Here is a 20,073-nt window from a genome sequence, read left to right as displayed (position 1 = left end):
ACTTCCTGGAAGGCTTGCCGACTGCGTGTCCCACCTTGGTGGTTGATGTAAGCCACCGCTGTGGAGTTGTCCGACTGAATTCGGATCTGCTTGCCTTCCAGCCACTGCTGGAACGCTTTTAGGGCAAGATACACTGCCCTGATCTCCAGAACATTGATCTGAAGTGAGGACTCTTGCTGAGTCCACGTACCCTGAGCCCTGTGGTGGAGAAAAACTGCTCCCCACCCTGACAGACTCGCGTCCGTCGTGACCACCGCCCAGGATGGGGGTAGGAAGGATTTCCCCTTCGATAATGAAGTGGGAAGAAGCCACCACCGAAGGGAAGCTTTGGTTGCCTGAGAGAGGGAAACGTTCTTGTCTAGGGACGTCGGCATCCTGTCCCACTTGCGTAGGATGTCCCATTGAAGTGGACGCAGGTGAAACTTCGCGAAAGGGACTGCTTCCATTGCTGCCACCATCTTCCCCAGGAAGTGCATGAGGCGCCTCAAGGGGTGTGACCGACCTTGAAGGAGAGATTGCACCCCTGTCTGTAGTGAACGCTGTTTGTCCAGCGGAAGCTTCACTATTGCTGGAAGAGTATGAAACTCCATGCCAAGATATGTCAGCGATTGGACCGGTGTCAGATTTGACTTTGGAAAATTGATGATCCACCCGAAACTCTGGAGAATCTCCAGAGTAACGTTGAGGCTGTGTTGGCATGCCTCTTGAGAGGGTGCCTTGACCAGCAGATCGTCTAAGTAAGGTATCACTGAGTGACCCTGAGAGTGGAGGACCGCAACTACTGTAGCCATGACCTTGGTGAAAACCCTTGGGGCTGTCGCCAGGCCGAACGGCAGTGCCGCGAACTGAAGGTGTTCGTCTTCTATGGCGAAGCGCAAGAAGCGCTGATGCTCTGGAGCAATTGGTACGTGGAGATAAGCATCCTTGATATCGATCGATGCTAGGAAATCTCCTTGGGACATTGAGGCGATGACGGAGCGGAGGGATTCCATCCGGAACCGCCTGGTCCTTACGTGTTTGTTGAGCAGTTTTAGGTCCAAAACAGGACGGAAGGACCCGTCCTTCTTTGGAACCACAAACAGGTTGGAGTAGAAACCGTGGCCCTGTTGCTGAAGAGGCACCGGGACCACCACTCCTTCTGCCTTCAGAATGCCCACCGCCTGCAGAAGAGCCTCGGCTCGCTCGGGAGGCGGAGATGTTCTGAAGAATCGAGACGGAGGACGAGAGCTGAACTCTATCCTGTAACCGTGAGACAAAATGTCTCACCCAACGGTCTTTTACTTGTGGCAGCCAGGTGTCGCAAAAGCGGGAGAGCCTGCCACCGACCGAGGATGCGGTGTGAGGAGGCCGTAAGTCATGAGGAAGCCGCCTTAGTAGCGGCACCTCCGGCGGTCTTTTTAGGGCGTGATTTAGACCGCCATGCGTCGGAGTTCCTCTGATCCTTCTGAGGCCTTTTGGACAAGGAGAATTGGGACCTGCCCGCACCCCGAAAGGACCGAAACCTCGACTGTCCCCTCCTCTGTTGGGGTGTTTTTGGTTTGGCCTGGGGTAAGGATGTTTCCTTTCCCTTGGATTGTTTGATGATTTCATCCAATCTCCCACCAAACAAACGGTCGCCAGAAAATGGCAATCCAGTTAAGCACTTTTTGGAAGCCGAATCTGCCTTCCATTCCCGCAGCCACAAGGCCCTGCGTATTGCCACCGAATTGTCGGCTGCAACCGCCGTACGGCTCGCAGAGTCCAGGACAGCATTAATAGCGTAGGACGCAAATGCCGACGTTTGAGAGGTTATAGACGCCACCTGCGGCGCAGACGTACGTGTGAGTGCGTCAATTTGCGCCTGACCAGCTGAGATAGCTTGGAGTGCCCATACGGCTGCGAATGCTGGAGCAAAAGACGCGCCGATAGCTTCATAGATGGATTTCAACCAGAGCTCCATCTGTCTGTCAGTGGCATCCTTGAGTGAAGCTCCATCTTCCACTGCAACTATGGATCTAGCCGCAAGTCTAGAGATTGGAGGATCCACCTTGGGACACTGAGTCCAGCCCTTGACCACGTCAGGGGGGAAAGGGTAACGTGTATCCTTAAGGCGCTTGGAAAAAACGCTTATCTGGACAAGCTCGGTGTTTCTGGACTGCCTCTCTGAAGTCAGAGTGGTCCAGAAACATACTCTTTGTACGCTTGGGAAACCTGAAACGGAATTTCTCCTGCTGAGAAGCTGACTCCTCCACTGGAGGAGCTGAGGGAGAAATATCCAACATTTCATTGATGGACGCAATAAGATCATTCACTATGGCGTCCCCATCAGGAGTATCAAGGTTGAGAGGGGCTTCAGGATCAGAATCCTGATCAGCTACCTCCGCTTCATCATACAGAGAGTCCTCTCGCTGAGACCCTGAACATTGTGATGATGTCGAGGGGATATCATAGCGAGCTCGCTTAATCGGTCTGGGGCTGCGGTCCGTGTCAGAGACCTCACCCTGGGATCCATGAGACACCCCGGGAGGACATTGCTGTTCCAACTGAGGGGGACCAGGGGGCAATGATTCCACAGTGCCCCTGGCTTGAGATGCCGGCCTGGACTGCAAGGCTTCTAATATCTTAGCCATAGTCTCAGAAAGTCTTTCAGTAAAAACTGCAAACTCCGTCCCTGTCACCTGGACAGTGTTAACAGGTGGTTCTCCCTGGGCCGCCCTTAGAGGCTCCGGCTGAGAAAGTGCCACAGGGGCCGAGCATTGCACACAATGAGGGTCAGTGGAACCTGCCGGCAGTATAGCCGTACATACTGCACAGGCAGCATAGTAAGTCTGTGCTTTGGCACCCTTGCTATTTGTGGACGACATGCTGTTGTCTCCTCTGAGCAATACAGGAGGGTATATAGACAAAAATCAACAGTGCACCATACAGTGTAAAGTATAGTCTATAATCATATAATCTATAAGTACACTTCTGCACTAGTGGGGCCAGCACCTAGGTGCTGCTTACCGCCTTCGCAAAGCGGTTGTGTGGGCACCAGAAATCCTGCCTGGGTCTCCCTGAGCTTGTCTCTCCTCTCCAGCGTTAGCAGAGCTGAGAGGAATGGCTGCCGGCGTCCTGAGGAGAGGAGGGAGCCGTGGGCGTGACCCAGAAAAGTGCGGGAACTGGTGCCCCACTGTGCAGAGTGAGGGGGGTGGAGTATGCAAAGCATGCTCCAGCCCTCAGTGCTGCCGTCCTGTACAGCGTCCCGCCCTTCCCCTGACTGGCAGGGCTGGGGGCGGGAAGAAAACGAGACTAGGCCGCAAAAGCCGGGGACTCGAGTTATAAGCGCGGCCGCCATATAAGCACGGTCGGCGCGGAAGTCCCCGGCGCACTAACAGTCCCAGCCGCGCCGTAGTGATAACCATGGCAGCGGCGGTCAGCGCGGCAGTCCCCCTACACGAACACACTCAGCGACGCTGAAGTGTGTAATGGCACAAACGCAGTCAGCGCTGCTGTCCCCGGTGCACTAGCACACCCAGCAATGCTGGAGTGTTGCTGTGCGCGGTCCCCACGGGGACACAGAGTACCTCAAAGTAGCAGGGCCATGTCCCTGAACGATACTCGGCTCCTATCCAGCATGGTCCTCAGGAGCTGTGGATGGAGCACGGTCTCCTGTGCCTGGAGACCGAAAGGATCCCACTTCACCCAGAGCCCTAATTGAGGGATGGGGAAAGAAAGCAGCATGTGGGCTCCAGCCTCCGTACCCGCAATGGATACCTCAACCTTAACAACACCGCCGACAAGAGTGGGGTGAGAAGGGAGCATGCTGGGGGCCCTGTTATGGGCCCTCTTTTCTTCCATCCGACATAGTCAGCAGCTGCTGCTGACTAAGCTGTGGAGCTATGCGTGCATGTCTGACCTCCTTCGCACAAAGCATAAAAATTGATGAGCCCGTAGCAGTACGGGGGGTGTATAGGCTGAAGGGGAGGGGCTTTACACTTTTAGTGTAATACTTTGTGTGGCCTCCGGAGGCATAAGCTATACACCCAATTGTCTGGGTCTCCCAATAAGGAGCGACAAAGAAATATCAATTAATCTAAATCGGTAAACTGCGTAGCGGCAAAAAAAAAAAATAAAAAAAAAAATCGGCCGGTTGTGAAGGGGTTAAGGTCCATAATTTCATAAGGCAAATTATATATATATATATATATATATATATATATATATATATATATATATATATATATATATATATATATATATATATATATATATATATATATATATATATATATATATATATATATATATATATAAAACGATATCTCAAAATATCACTGATGCAGTGGCTGAAAACTGGGTCAAAAAGAAAAAAACAAAAAAGGGAGAATTGTGTAGGAAAAGGAGTTCTGCAATTTGCTTAACTTTTAGTTGTATTTTTGTAAATAAAACTTGTCTAACTCAAACTGCAAAATTTCATCTCAAGATAAATAAACGGAAGAATTCATCTACATTACCCTTAAAACTAGATAAATAACTATGTAATAAAAAAAATACTGTGTGCCATTAAAGACAATTACAGTACCTTCTTTTCCAGGCATTCTGCAAACTTGAGCTGCTTTAAAAGCTTCTTCTGCTTGTTGCTGAAACGATTATCCTGCTCCGCACTGGTGCCCTGTGAGTTAAACAAGCAAATGAAAGTTAGTACACACATTTGTCTGTACCAAATAATACGAGCTGTCACGGGGACAACTATACTGGAATTAGCACAATTTAATGCTTTATAGCAGATTAAAATTTGTATCCTTCTTTGCCTAAGTGGGTTATTCATTTTCAATTCAGTTTAGAAAGCGGATGTAATCTGTGAAGAATTCTTGCAACCTCACCCAAGAAAATTATCTACATCACAGTTCTGCTTGGTTTTACTGAAGTGGGGGCACAAATGAGGATTGGGTATACAAAGCGAATGCGTCTCCTAATATATTATATATTTTGTTTTTTCCACATGAAAGAACAACCTATGAGCAGGGGTTTTCCAGGGCCGACAGCCCATTATGCGGACCATAAAGCAGATACAAATGTCCATATACCGTATTTTTCGAATTATAAGACTGTGTGCACACGTCGCGTTTTTTCATGAGTCTACCCAGCATTTTAAACTGCTGCGTAAACGCATGCGTTCTGCGTCCCCGGCAAAGTTCATGAGAATTAAGCAAATTCCATGCACACGTTGCTTTTTTAAACGCGTTTTGTATGCCAAATATTTGACAAAATTGATGTGTTTAAAAAAGCAGCATATATAGGTGTACGGCACTCCTGGGGTTATGATAGGTGCTCAGATAGATAGTGTCCAACCCCGTATTCACATAGAAAAAAGAAAATCGCCATTTACCACAGCAACTTTGCTATCCACAGGCTCACTGCGGCAGCGATTACTCTGACACAATCCATAAGAGGTTAAAGGGAATCTATCAGCAGGTTTTTGCTCCCCCAGCTGAGAGCAGTACAATGTAGGGTCAGAGACCCCGATTCCAGTGATGTGTCACTTACTGAGTAATTTGCTGTTATTTTGCATAAAATTATTTTTTTTTATGCTGCATATCTAGAAGTTACATAGAGATCATGAATATGCTGGACTACCTGGCAGCACGCCAAGTAGTCCTCTAATAATCTACTATTGAGGAATTACATTATGAACTAAAGGCAGTGCCATACTGACACTAAGATGCTGAATCCTTCTTGTAGTAAGATCTGATACTTGATTGCAGAAATATCTTTAAGCAAAGCTGCAGAAATGCACTGCACTTTGATTGACGTGTGCAGCGGTGCGGGCCTTTGTGGGTTAGGTCCTCGCTGTAAAGTCCTCCTCCAGTGTCCTCTATGATGTGCCCCCTTTTTATTATTTGAATATCGTGCCACGTCACCACAAAGGCCCACCCCCATCTATCAAAAGGCAGTGAATTTCTGCAACTTTGATTAAAGATATTTCTGCAACCAAGCATAAGATCTTTCTACACGTATGCCTGGATTCAGCATCTTACTGCCTATATGGCACTGCCTTTACCTCATATTGCAAAATCCTCGTGGTTTGTCCCATTTAAGCAAGTTGAAGAATTCACATTTCCTTGGTATTTTAGGCAAAAAAATAAATAAATACACATTTTCATCTTTTACATTGGAAAAATTACAAAAAGGAAAAATGGGCCAATGCAAAAGATTCAATTCTTATTTAAGGGATTTTCATCCATTCTTCCTTGGAAGAGTCTGCTAGTTCTGTGAGATTCCTGAGTCGTCTCTTGCATGCACTGCTCTTTTGATTTCTAGCCACAGATTTTCAATGATATTCAGGTCAGGAGACTGAGGACCATTGTAAAACCTTTAGCTTGCACCCTCTAAGGTAGTCCATTGTGGATTGTGGCTTAGATGCCATCCTCTTTTTAACGTCAGCTTTTTTTTGTTTACAGATGTCATATTTGCATCGAGCATTTGTTGAAATTTCATTGAATCCATTCTTCCCTCTATGAAATGTTCCCTGTGCCATTTGTTGCAACACAAACCCAAAGCATATTTGATCTACTCCCCTGCTTAATGGAGGCAATATGTTCTTTTCCTAAACTTCTGTGCCCTTTTTTCTCCACACATACCTTTGATCATCGTGGCCAAAAAGTTCTATTTTAACCTCTTCGATCCACAGGACTTGTTTCCAAAAAGCATCAGGCCTGTTTAGATATTCTTTTGCATGCATCTGATGCTGAATTTTATGGTGAGGATGCAGAAGAGGTTTTCTTCTGATGACTCTTCCATGAAGGCCATATTTGTGCAGGTGTCTCTGAAGAGTAGAACAATGCACCACAACTCCAGAGTTTGCTAAATTTTCCTGATGGTCTTTAGCAGTAAAGCAGGGGTTCTGGTTTGCTTCTCTAGCAATCCTAAGAGCAGTTCTAACAGAACTTTTGCTTGGTCTCCCAGACCTTATCTTGACCTCCACTGTACCTGTTTACTGCCATTTCTTAATTACATTTCAAACTGTTGAAAGGGCAACTTGAAAACACTTTGCTATCTTCTTATAGCCTTCTCCTGCTTTGTGGTGCTCCATCATTTTCAGAGTGCAAGGCAGCTGATTAGAAGAGCACATGGCTGCTGTTTTCTTGGCACAAGGTTAGAGGTGGCTGGGTGTTTATATTGCTGTGAAATTTGCATCACCTGGCCATTGCTAACGATGATCATGAACAAGCTATAACCCCAACAGGCTCATTTTCGTTTTTATATTTTTCAAATGTAAGGCTATGTTCACACTGGCCTTTTTTTGGTAAGTTTTTTTCCTGACTAAAACCTGATCTTGTGGCAGGAAATCTGCGTTTTTCATGTGCTTTCTAGTGGTGCTTTTGCTGCAGATTTGCTGTTTTTTTTCTACAAAATAGGTTGTATCAATGAAAAAAAAGCAGCAAATCTGCAGAAAAGAATTGACGTGTGTGTGTGATTTCAGAAATCTCAGACTTTGCTGGGACTATAAAAAGCAGCTTGTTATTAGCATGGATTTGCATAAAACCAAGGCAAATCTGCAGCTAAAAAACACAGAAAAAACTTACCAAAAAAGCCCTGTGTGAACATTAGGGTGACCGGATCTCATAGGGGTGGGGGGGGGGATGTCGGAATTTTGTCTGTCTGGACCCCACAAAAAGATTCCCCTTTCCAGATATTAAGATAGCCAAAATTTGAGCTCGATCAAAACGACGTTAACCCGTGCCGCTCGTTGCTCAAAGTTTGAAAAAAAATCCAAATTTTTGGCCAAAAAAGCTGACATATGGAGCCATAACTCCAGAACGGTAAATAAAAACACGCTTAATATCTCAAAAGAAAGCTAATGTTATTCAAAATTTATATGTTACACACAGGGTGCATGTAATTTCTATTTTAGGGATGTCTGATCTGGCTCATGAGAAAGCTATGTGGGGACCACGGGGGAACACTATTCTCCTTAAGGAGACTTTGCAAGCCAGTCTGGCTGCCAGGTAAGGGGACTTATAGCTGCCACGCCCCTCTGGGAAATATTCAAATTGTCTCTCCAGTAAAGGAGACAAACTCTAGCACAGCGCCACCTATTGGAAGTAGCGATCCTAAAAGTCACAAGTGGATTTTCAACAATCCTTTGCAATATGACTCAGGATATATAAGCCAGATCAGAATCCCAATTTGCAGACACGGTGTTTCGGGGTGCTTGCCCCTCGTCAGTGCAAAGTATGGGGGTGTCTGATCTGGCTCATGAGAAAGCTATGTGGGGACCACGGGGGAACACTATTCTCCTTAAGGAGACTTTGCAAGCCAGTCTGGCTGCCAGGTAAGGGGACTTATAGCTGCCACGCCCCTCTGGGAAATATTCAAATTGTCTCTCCAGTAAAGGAGACAAACTAGCACAGCGCCACCTATTGGAAGTAGCGATCCTAAAAGTCACAAGTGGATTTTCAATAGGTGGCGCTGTGCTAGAGTTTGTCTCCTTTACTGGAGAGACAATTTGAATATTTCCCAGAGGGGCGTGGCAGCTATAAGTCCCCTTACCTGGCAGCCAGACTGGCTTGCAAAGTCTCCTTAAGGAGAATAGTGTTCCCCCGTGGTCCCCACATAGCTTTCTCATGAGCCAGATCAGACACCCCCATACTTTGCACTGACGAGGGGCAAGCACCCCGAAACACCGTGTCTGCAAATTGGGATTCTGATCTGGCTTATATATCCTGAGTCATATTGCAAAGGATTGTTGAAAATCCACTTGTGACTTTTAGGATCGCTACTTCCAATAGGTCGCGCTGTGCTAGAGTTTGTCTCCTTTACTGGAGAGACAATTTGAATATTTTAGGGATGGTGATTTTACTTCAGCGTACAACCGACCTTTTATTTATTCAGTTTAGTTTCTAAAGTGTCTTTGAGCTGGTTAGATCGAACAATTATCCAGTGAAGATAACGTTTTTTTTTTAAATTTTCCAAGTGTGTGTGTTATTGTTTTTATAGCTATTATAGTATTACCGTATTTTTCGCTTTATAAGACGCACTTTTGTTCCCCCAAATTTTGGGGGAAAGTAGGGGGTGCGTCTTATAATCCGAATATACGGGAGGGGGGGGCGTGTGTATTATATATATATATATATATATATATATATATATATATATATATATATATATATATATATATATATATATATATATATACACATACATACATACACACACATATACATACACACATACATACATACATGCATACATACATACAGAGCCAAGTGGAGGTGCAGGCAGCTCTGGAGCGGTGCTGGGGGCTGGGAGAGGCAGCGTTTGATCTCCTGCTCCCGCTCATATAATATGTACAGCCGCTGTCCATCAGAAGCGTGGTGCTGAAACTGCATCGCGCTGATGGGCTGGGGGAGCTGTGCATATTACCTGCCTGTGCTTACCTTTGATCGCACAGGATCCCCCCTCCCCCTGTGTTAGCTATAGCCTCCCGTGCTGCTGCCCGGTCTCCCTCCTGATTCTGTGATTAGGCACGCAGAGATATCTCTCTGCTGTCCCGATCACATGACCTGCACTAGAACCAGGAAGTAGGAAGTGCAGAAGACAGGAGGAGTTCAACCCCGAGGAGGGACACACGAGACAGGACTGTGCTGCAGAAGGTAAGGAAAGAGTTTATTTTACTAAAAGCAGCAACATGGGGGCGATATGTAACAGAGGGTAATGTCTGCCAGCCACAGTGGGCCTGTGTGCCAGCCACAGTGGGCCTGTGTGCCAGCCATAGGGGAAATGTGGCATCACTGGGGGACGTGTTCAATATAAGGTTGGCCATATCCAGATTAAGGGGGCTAATTTTAGGATGAGGGGGTTATGAGGGACATATACCCTATATTATTTGTTAGACGGACACTGGCATTATAAGACGGACCCCATTTATTAAAAAATTCTATTCCTTCACCAAATTTGGGGGTGCGTCTTATAATCAGGTGCGTCTTATAAAGCGAAAAGAAGGGAATTTTGTTTGCTTACCGTAAATTCCTTTTCTTCTAGCTCCAATTGGGAGACCCAGACACTTGGGTGTATAGCTATGCCTCCGGAGGCCACACAAAGTATTACACTAAAAGTGTAACGCCCCTCCCCTTCTGCCTATACACCCCCCGTGCATCACAGGCTCCTCAGTTTTGGTGCAAAAGCAAGAAGGAGGAAAAAATTATAAATTGGTTTAAAATAAATTCAATCCGAAGGAATATCGGAGAACTGAAACCATTCAACATGAACAACATGTGTACACAAAGAACAACAGCCCGAAGGGAACAGGGGCGGGTGCTGGGTCTCCCAATTGGAGCTAGAAGAAAAGGAATTTACGGTAAGTAAACAAAATTCCCTTCTTCTTTGTCGCTCCATTGGGAGACCCAGACACTTGGGACGTCCAAAAGCAGTCCCTGGGTGGGTAAATAATACCTCATAATAGAGCCGTAAACGGCCCCTTCCTACAGGTGGGCAACCGCCGCCTGAAGGACTCGCCTACCTAGGCTGGCATCTGCCGAAGCATAGGTATGCACCTGATAGTGTTTCGTGAAAGTGTGCAGGCTCGACCAGGTAGCCGCCTGACACACCTGCTGAGACGTAGCCTGGTGCCGCAAGGCCCAGGACGCCCCCACGGCCCTGGTAGAATGGGCCTTCAGCCCTAAGGGAACCGGAAGCCCCGAGGAACGATAAGCTTCGAGAATTGGTTCCTTGATCCACCGAGCCAGGGTTGATTTGGAAGCTTGTGACCCTTTACGCTGGCCAGCGACAAGGACAAAGAGTGCATCCGAGCGGCGCAGGGGCGCCGTACGAGAAATGTAGAATCTGAGTGCTCTCATCAGATCTAACAAGTGCAAATCCTTTTCACATTGGTGAACTGGATGAGGACAAAAAGAGGGTAAGGAGATATCCTGATTGAGATGAAAGGGGGATACCACCTTAGGTAGAAATTCCGGAACCGGACGCAGAACCACCTTGTCCTGGTGAAACACCAGGAAAGGGGCTTTGCACGACAACACTGCTAGCTCAGACACTCTCCGAAGTGAAGTGACTGCTACTAGGAAGACCACTTTCTGCGAAAGGCGTGAGAGAGAAATATCCCTCATTGGCTCGAACGGTGGTTTCTGAAGAGCCATCAGCACCCTGTTCAGATCCCAGGGTTCTAACGGACGCTTGTAAGGAGGGACTATGTGACAAACCCCCTGCAGGAACGTGCGTACCTGTGGAAGTCTGGCTAGGCGCTTCTGAAAGAACACAGAGAGCGCAGAGACTTGTCCCTTAAGGGAGCCGAGCGACAAACCCTTTTCCAATCCGGATTGCAGGAAGGACAGAAAAGTGGGCAAGGTAAATGGCCAGGGAGAAAAACCCTGAGCAGAGCACCACGACAGGAAAATCTTCCACGTCCTGTGGTAGATCTTGGCGGACGTTTGTTTCCTAGCCTGTCTCATAGTGGCAATGACCTCTTGGGATAACCCTGAAGACGCTAGGATCCAGGATTCAATGGCCACACAGTCAGGTTGAGGGCCGCAGAATTCAGATGGAAAAACGGCCCTTGAGACAGCAAGTCTGGTCGGTCTGGTAGTGCCCACGGTTGGCCGACCGTGAGATGCCACAGATCCGGGTACCACGACCTCCTCGGCCAGTCTGGAGCGACGAGGATGGCGCGGCGGCAGTCGGCCCTGATCTTGCGTAACACTCTGGGCAACAGTGCCAGAGGAGGAAACACATAAGGGAGTTGAAACTGCGACCAATCCTGAACTAAGGCATCTGCCGCCAGAGCTCTGTGATCTTGAGACCGTGCCATGAATGTCGGGACCTTGTTGTTGTGCCGGGACGCCATTAGGTCGACGTCCGGCATGCCCCAGCGGCAACAGATCTCCTGAAACACGTCCGGGTGAAGGGACCATTCCCCTGCATCCATGCCCTGGCGACTGAGAAAGTCTGCTTCCCAGTTTTCTACGCCCGGGATGTGAACTGCGGATATGGTGGAGGCTGTGGCTTCCACCCACAGCAGAATCCGCCGGACTTCCTGGAAGGCTTGCCGACTGCGTGTCCCGCCTTGGTGGTTGATGTATGCCACCGCTGTGGAGTTGTCCGACTGAATTCGGATCTGTTTGCCTTCCAGCCACGGCTGGAACGCCTTTAGGGCAAGATACACTGCCCTTATCTCCAGAACATTGATCTGAAGGGAGGACTCTGTCTGAGTCCAAGAGCCCTGAGCCCTGTGGTGGAGAAAGACCGCTCCCCACCCTGACAGGCTCGCGTCCGTCGTGACCACCGCCCAGGATGGGGGCAGGAAGGATTTCCCCTTCGACAGAGAAGTGGGGAGAAGCCACCACTGAAGGGAAGCCTTGGCTGCCCGCGAAAGGGAGACGTTCCTGTCGAGGGACGTCGACTTCCTGTCCCATTTGCAGAGAGAGAATGTCCCATTGAAGTGGGCGCAGATGAAACTGCGCAAAAGGAACTGCCTCCATTGCTGCCACCATCTTCCCTAGGAAGTGCATGAGGCGCCTCAGGGGGTGTGACTGACCATGAAGGAGAGATTGCACCCCTGTCTGTAGTGAACGCTGTTTGTTCAGCGGAAGCTTCACTATCGCTGAGAGAGTATGAAACTCCATGCCAAGATATGTCAGTGATTGGACAGGTGTCAGATTTGACTTTGGAAAATTGATGATCCACCCGAAACTCTGGAGAGTCTCCAGAGCGATGTTCAGGCTGTGTTGGCATGCCCCTTGAGAGGGTGCCTTGACAAGCAGATCGTCTAAGTAAGGGATCACCGAGTGTCCCTGAGAGTGTAGGATTGCCACCACTGTTGCCATAACCTTGGTGAAGACCCGTGGGGCTGTCGCCAGGCCAAAAGGCAGTGCCACGAACTGAAGGTGTTCGTCCCCTATGGCGAAACGCAGGAAGCGCTGATGCTCTGGTGCAATCGGTACGTGGAGATAAGCATCTTTGATGTCGATTGATGCTAGGAAGTCTCCTTGCAACATTGAGGCGATGACGGAGCGGAGCGATTCCATCCGGAACCGCCTGGTTTTCACATGCTTGTTGAGCAGTTTTAGGTCCAGAACAGGACGGAAGGATCCGTCCTTTTTTGGCACCACGAACAAGTTGGAGTAAAAACCGTGACCCCGTTGCGGAGGAACAGGGATCACCACTCCTTCCGCCTTCAGAGTGCACACCGCCTGCAGAAGAGCATCGGCTCTTTCGGGGGGCGGAGATGTTCTGAAAAATCGAGTCGGAGGACGAGAGCTGAACTCTATCCTGTAACCGTGGGATAGAATGTCTCTCACCCATCGGTCTTTTACCTGTGGCAGCCAGGCGTCGCAAAAGCGGGAGAGCCTGCCACCGACCGAGGATGCGGTTTGAGGAGGCCGAAAGTCATGAGGAGGCCGCTTTGGGAGCGGCTCCTCCGGCGGTCTTTTTAGGACGTGACTTAGACCGCCATGCATCGGAGTTCCTCTGATCTTTCTGAGGCCTTTTGGACGAGGAGAATTGAGACCTGCCCGCGGTCCGAAAGGACCGAAACCTCGATTGTACCTTCCGTGGTTGAGGTCTGTTTGGTCTGGACTGGGGTAAGGATGAGTCCTTTCCCTTGGATTGTTTAATGATTTCATCCAATCGCTCACCAAACAAGCGGTCGCCAGACAATGGCAAACCGGTTAAGAACTTTTTGGAAGCAGAGTCTGCCTTCCATTCACGTAGCCACATGGCCCTGCGGACTACCACCGAATTGGCGGATGCTACCGCCGTACGGCTCGCAGAGTCCAGGATAGCATTAATGGCGTAGGACGCAAACGCCGACGCCTGAGAGGTTAAGGACACCACTTGCGGGGCAGATGTACGTGTGACTGTATTAATCTGCGCCTGACAAGCTGAGATAGCTTGGAGTGCCCATACGGCTGCGAATGCTGGAGCAAAAGACGCGCCGATAGCTTCATAGATGGATTTCAACCATAGTTCCATCTGTCTGTCAGTGGCATCTTTGAGCGAAGCCCCATCTTCCACTGCAACTATGGATCTAGCCGCCAGTCTGGAGATTGGAGGATCCACCTTAGGACACTGAGTCCAGCCCTTGACAACATCAGGGGGGAAGGGATAACGTGTATCCTTAAGGCGCTTGGAAAAACGCTTGTCTGGACAGTCTCGGTTTTTCTGGACTGCCTCTCTGAAGTCAGAGTGATCCAGAAACGTACTCAATGTACGCTTGGGAAACCTGAACCAGAATTTCTCCTGAGAAGCTGACTCCTCAGTTGTAGGAGCTGGGGGAGAAATATCCAACACCTGATTGATGGTCGCTATAAGGTCATTCACTACAGCGTCCCCTTCAGGTGTATCAAGGTTGAGAGCGGCTTCAGGATCAGAATCCTGATCTGTTACCTCCGCTTCATCCTCCAGAGAGTCCTGCTGAGACCCTGAACAGTGTGATGAGGTGGAGGGAATTTCCCAGCGAGCCCGCTTGAGCGGCCTGGGACTGCGGTCCGTGTCAGAGACCTCACCCTGGGACCTATGGGTCACCCCAGGGGCACTTTGCTGTTCCAATTGAGGGGGACCAGGGGTCAAAGATTGAACAGTGCCCGGGGCCTGAATCACCGGTCTGGACTGTAAGGCTTCTAGTATTTTAGCAGACCATTTATCCATACTCTCAGACAGTTTGTCAGCAAAAGCTGCAAACTCCGTCCCTGTCACCTGGACAGTGGTAGCAGGTGGTTCCACCTGGGCCACCATTAGCAGAGGCTCCGGCTGAGTAAGTGCCACAGGGGCCGAGCATTGCACACAATGAGGGTCAGTGGAATCTGCCGGTAGTCTAGCTGCACATGAGGTACAGGTTGCAAAGTACGCCTGTGCTTTGGCACCCTTGCTTTTTGCGGACGACATGCTGTTGTCTCCTCTGAGAACAATCCAGGAGGGTATATAGCCAAAGATCAACAGAGCGACCGTACAGTGCAAATGTATAGCCTATAAGCCTATATATATATATATATATATATATACACTTCGGCACTCAGTGGGGCCAGCACCACAGGTGCTGCTTACCGACCGCTCAGAGCGGTTGTGTGATCACCAGATTCCCTGCCTGGGTCTCCCTGTGTTGTCTCTCCTCTCCAGCGTCTGAATCGCTGACAGGAATGGCTGCCGGCGTTCTGTGGGGAGGAGGGGACCGTGGGCGTACCCAAGAAAGTGCAGGAATCTAGTGCCCCAGTGTACTGAGTGAGGGGGGAGGAGGATACTATGTATGCTCCAGCCCTCAGCGCTGACGATGTGTGCAGCGTCCCGCCCTTCCCCTGACTGGCAGGCCTGTGGGCGGGAATATGCGGTACTAGGCCGCAGAAGCCGGGGACTAAAGTTATAAGCGCGGCCGGCAATAAGCGCGGCCGCGCGGTAGTCCCCGGCGCACTAACACACCCAGCAGTGCTGCAATGTGTATGGCACAAGCGCTCCATGCGCGGTCCCCACGGGGACACAGAGTACCTCATAGTAGCAGGGCCTTGTCCCTGACGATACCCAGCTCCTATCCAGCAGATTCCCAGGGGCTGCGGAGGGAGCACGGTCCCAGTGCCTGGAGACCGATCTGGATCCCACTTCACCCAGAGCCCATTAAGGGATGGGGAAGGAAAACAGCATGTGGCTCCTGCCTGTGTACCCGCAATGGGTACCTCAACCTTAACAACACCGCCGACAAAGTGGGGTGAGAAGGGAGCATGCTGGGGGCCCTGTTATGGGCCCTCTTTTCTTCCATCCGACCTAGTCAGCAGCTGCTGCTGACTAAGCTGTGGAGCTTATGCGTGGATGTCAGCCTCCTTCGCACAAAGCATAAAAACTGAGGAGCCCGTGATGCACGGGGGGTGTATAGGCAGAAGGGGAGGGGCGTTACACTTTTAGTGTAATACTTTGTGTGGCCTCCGGAGGCATAGCTATACACCCAAGTGTCTGGGTCTCCCAATGGAGCGACAAAGAAATACGGTATATTAAAAGATATTTGAAAATATTTTATTGAAATTAAAGTTTGTAATATATTTTGTTTCGTTTTTCTAGTTAACTGTTATTTACCTATTGGACTCTGAAATGGCATTCACATCAGGTGCACAAAGCCGGAACAAGGATAAAATATTTCTTGTGGGCTATCCCATTCACCATATCACCGGTTGTAAACTACCCTCAAATCTTCAAGTCTTATGTGCTTTATTTTATAATTTACGTACTGTGAAATTAACTGTAAGAGAATCAGCAAAACTGACCATACGAGAAGTGTTCATTTTTTGGGGGAAAGCTCGAATCCTGACTAAACATGAGCAAGATGCAATTACTAAGCTGAAAAGAAGGGAATTTTGTTTACTTACCGTAAATTCCTTTTCTTCTAGCTCCTATTGGGAGACCCAGACAATTGGGTGTATAGCTTCTGCCTCCGGAGGCCACACAAAGTATTACACTATAAAAAGTGTAACCCCTCCCCTCTGCCTATACACCCTCCCGTGCCTCACGGGCTCCTCAGTTTTGGTGCAAAAGCAGGAAGGAGGAAACTTATAAATTGGTCTAAGGTAAATTCAATCCGAAGGATGTTCGGAGAACTAAAACCATGAACCAAAGGAACAATTCAACATGAACAACATGTGTACACAAAAGAACAAACAGCCCGAAGGGAACAGGGGCGGCTGCTGGGTCTCCCAATAGGAGCTAGAAGAAAAGGAATTTACGTTAAGTAAACAAAATTCCCTTCTTTGTCGCTCCATTGGGAGACCCAGACAATTGGGACGTCCAAAAGCAGTCCCTGGGTGGGTAAATAATACCTCATAATAGAGCCGAAACGGCTCCGTCCTACAGGTGGGCAACTGCCGCCTGAAGGACTCGCCTACCTAGGCTGGCATCTGCCGAAGCATAGGTATGCACCTGATAGTACTTCGTGAAAGTGTGCAGACTCGACCAGGTAGCCGCCTGACACACCTGCTGAGCCGTAGCCCGGTGCCGCAATGCCCAGGACGCACCCACGGCTCTGGTAGAATGGGCTTTCAGCCCTGAAGGAATCGGAAGCCCAGAAGAACGGTAGGCTTCAAAAATTGGTTCCTTGATCCACCGAGCCAAGGTTGACTTGGAAGCCTGCGACCCCTTACGCTGGCCAGCGACAAGGACAAAGAGCGCATCAGAACGGCGCAGTGGCGCCGTGCGAGACACGTAGATCCGGAGTGCTCTTACTAGATCTAGCAAGTGCAAATCCTTTTCACATTGGTGAACTGGATGAGGGCAAAATGAAGGTAAGGAGATATCCTGATTGAGATGAAAAGGGGATACCACCTTAGGGAGGAATTCCGGGACCGGACGCAGAACCACCTTATCCTGGTGAAAAACCAGGAAGGGGGCTTTGCATGACAGCGCTGCAAGCTCCGACACTCTACGGAGCGATGTAACTGCCACTAGAAAAGCCACCTTCTGCGAAAGACGTGATAGAGAGACATCCCGCAGCGGCTCGAAAGGTGGTTTCTGAAGAGCCCTTAGAACCCTGTTAAGATCCCAGGGTTCCAGCGGCCGCTTGTAAGGTGGGACTATGTGGCAAACTCCCTGCAGGAACGTGCGGACCTGCGGAAGCCTGGCTAGACGCTTTTGAAAAAACACGGAAAGCGCCGATACTTGTCCCTTGAGAGAGCCGAGAGACAAACCCTTGTCCATTCCGGATTGAAGGAAGGAAAGAAAAGTGGGTAAGGCAAACGGCCAGGGGGTAAAACCCTTATCAGAGCACCATGATAAGAAGATCCTCCAAGCCCTGTGATAGATCTTGGCGGACGTTGGTTTCCTGGCCTGTCTCATAGTGGCAATGACATCTTGAGGTAACCCTGAGGACGCTAGGAGCCAGGACTCAATGGCCACACAGTCAGGCTGAGGGCCGCAGAATTCAGATGGAAAAATGGCCCTTGAGACAGCAAGTCTGGTCGGTCTGGGAGTGCCCACGGTTGACCCACCGTGAGGTGCCACAGATCCGGGTACCACGACCTCCTCGGCCAGTCTGGAGCGACGAGGATGGCGCGGCGGCAGTCGGACCTGATCTTGCGTAACACTCTGGGCAGCATTGCCAGAGGAGGAAAAACATAAGGCAGTCGAAACTGCGACCAATCCTGAACTAATGCGTCCGCCGCCAGAGCTCTGTGATCCTGAGACCGTGCCATGAATGCCGGGACTTTGTTGTTGTGCCGAGACGCCATGAGATCGACGTCCGGCGTTCCCCAGCGGCAACAGATCTCTTGAAACACGTCCGGGTGAAGAGACCATTCCCCTGCGTCCATGCCCTGGCGACTGAGAAAGTCTGCTTCACAGTTTTCTACGCCCGGGATGTGAACTGCGGAGATGGTGGATGCTGTGGCCTCCGCCCACAGCAGAATCCGCCGGACTTCTTGGAAGGCTTGACGACTGCGCGTGCCGCCCTGGTGGTTGATGTGCGCGACCGCCGTGGCGTTGTCCGACTGTATGCGGATCTGCCTGCCCTCCAGCCACCGATTGAACGCCTTTAGGGCTAGATACACTGCCCTTATCTCCAGAACATTGATCTGAAGGGGAGGACTCTGTCAGAGTCCAGGTTCCCTGAGCCTTGTGGTGGAGAAAAACCGCTCCCCACGCTGACAGACTCGCGTCCGTCGTGACCACAGCCCAGGATGGGGGCAGGAAGGATTTTCCCTTCGAAAGAGAAGTGGGAAGAAGCCACCACTGAAGAGAGGTTTTGGCTACCAGAGAAAGAGAGACGTTCCTGTCTAGGGACGTCGACCTCCTGTCCCATTTGCGGAGAATGCCCCATTGGAGTGGACGCAGATGAAACTGCGCAAAGGGGACTGCCTCCATTGCTGCCACCATCTTCCCCAGGAAGTGCATGAGGCGCCTTAAGGGGTGTGACTGGGCCCGCAGAAGAGAGTGCAACCCCTGTCTGCAGCGAACGCTGTTTGTCCAGCGGTAGCTTTGACTATCGCTGAGAGAGTATGAAACTCCATCCCGAGGTAAGTCAGTGATTGGGTCGGAGTCAATTTTGACTTTGGGAAATTGATGATCCACCCGAACCTCTGGAGAGTCTCCAGAGCAACGGTCAGGCTGTGTTGACATGCCACCCGGGAGGGTGCCTTGACTAGGAGATCGTCTAAGTAAGGGATCACCAAGTGGCCCTGAGAGTGTAGGACCGCCACAACGGATGCCATGACCTTGGTGAAGACCCGTGGGGCTGTCGCCAGGCCGAAAGGCAGTGCCACAAACTGAAGGTGTTCGTCCCCGATGGCGAAACGCAGGAAGCGTTGATGCTCTGGTGCGATCGGCACATGGAGATAAAGCATCCCTGATGTCGATTGATGCCAGGAAGTCTCCTTGGGACATCGAAGCGATGACAGAGCGGAGAGATTCCATGCGAAAACGTCTGGTTCTCACGTGTCTGTTGAGCAGTTTGAGGTCCAAAACGGGACGGAATGATCCGTCCTTTTTTGGCACCACGAACAAGTTGGAGTAAAAACCGCGACCACGTTCCTGAAGGGGAACGGGGATCACAACTCCTTCTGTCTTCAGAGTGTTCACCGCCTGAAAAAGTGCATCGGCTCGCTCGGGGGGCGGAGATGTTCTGAAGAAACGCGTCGGAGGACGAGAGCTGAACTCTATCCTGTAACCGTGAGACAGAATGTCTCTCACCCATCGGTCTCGGACATGTGGCCACCAGGCGTCGCAAAAGCGGGAGAGCCTGCCACCGACCGAGGATGCGGTTTGGGGAGGCCGAAAGTCATGAGGAGGCCGCCTTGGAGACGGTGCCTCCGGCGGTCTTTGTAGGACGTGACTTAGACCGCCATGCATAAGAGTTCCTCTGGTCCTTCTGTGGCCTGTTGGACGAAGAGGATTGGGACCTGGCTGAGGGCCGAAAGGCCCGAAACCTCGCTTGAATTTTCCGTTGCTGAGGTTTGTTTGGTTTGGACTGTGGTAAGGACGAGTCCTTTCCCTTGGATTGCTTAATAATTTCATCCAATCGCTCGCCAAACAATCGGTCTCCAGAAAAAGGCAAACCGGTTAAGAACTTCTTGGAAGCAGAGTCTGCCTTCCATTCGCGTAGCCACATGGCCCTGCGGACTGCCACCGAATTGG

General features: G+C 49.9%; 1 protein-coding gene across 3 annotated transcripts in view; it reads right to left on the bottom strand.

Moving 5' to 3' along the window:
* The window catches only part of SRRM1 (serine and arginine repetitive matrix 1), a 165,785-nt gene that overhangs the window by 122,267 nt on the left and 23,445 nt on the right, over positions 1-20,073 (bottom strand). For all 3 annotated transcript variants that reach the window (XM_075336082.1, XM_075336083.1, XM_075336084.1), the window contains exon 2: positions 4,544-4,633. In XM_075336082.1, the coding sequence (XP_075192197.1) occupies positions 4,544-4,633 (90 nt within the window). The remainder of the gene's footprint in view (positions 1-4,543; positions 4,634-20,073) is intronic.

This window comes from Anomaloglossus baeobatrachus, chromosome 2 (assembly GCF_048569485.1).
Source record: "Anomaloglossus baeobatrachus isolate aAnoBae1 chromosome 2, aAnoBae1.hap1, whole genome shotgun sequence".
NCBI classification, from domain to species: domain Eukaryota; kingdom Metazoa; phylum Chordata; class Amphibia; order Anura; family Aromobatidae; genus Anomaloglossus; species Anomaloglossus baeobatrachus.
This window is presented reverse-complemented; position numbering and strand designations above follow the sequence as displayed.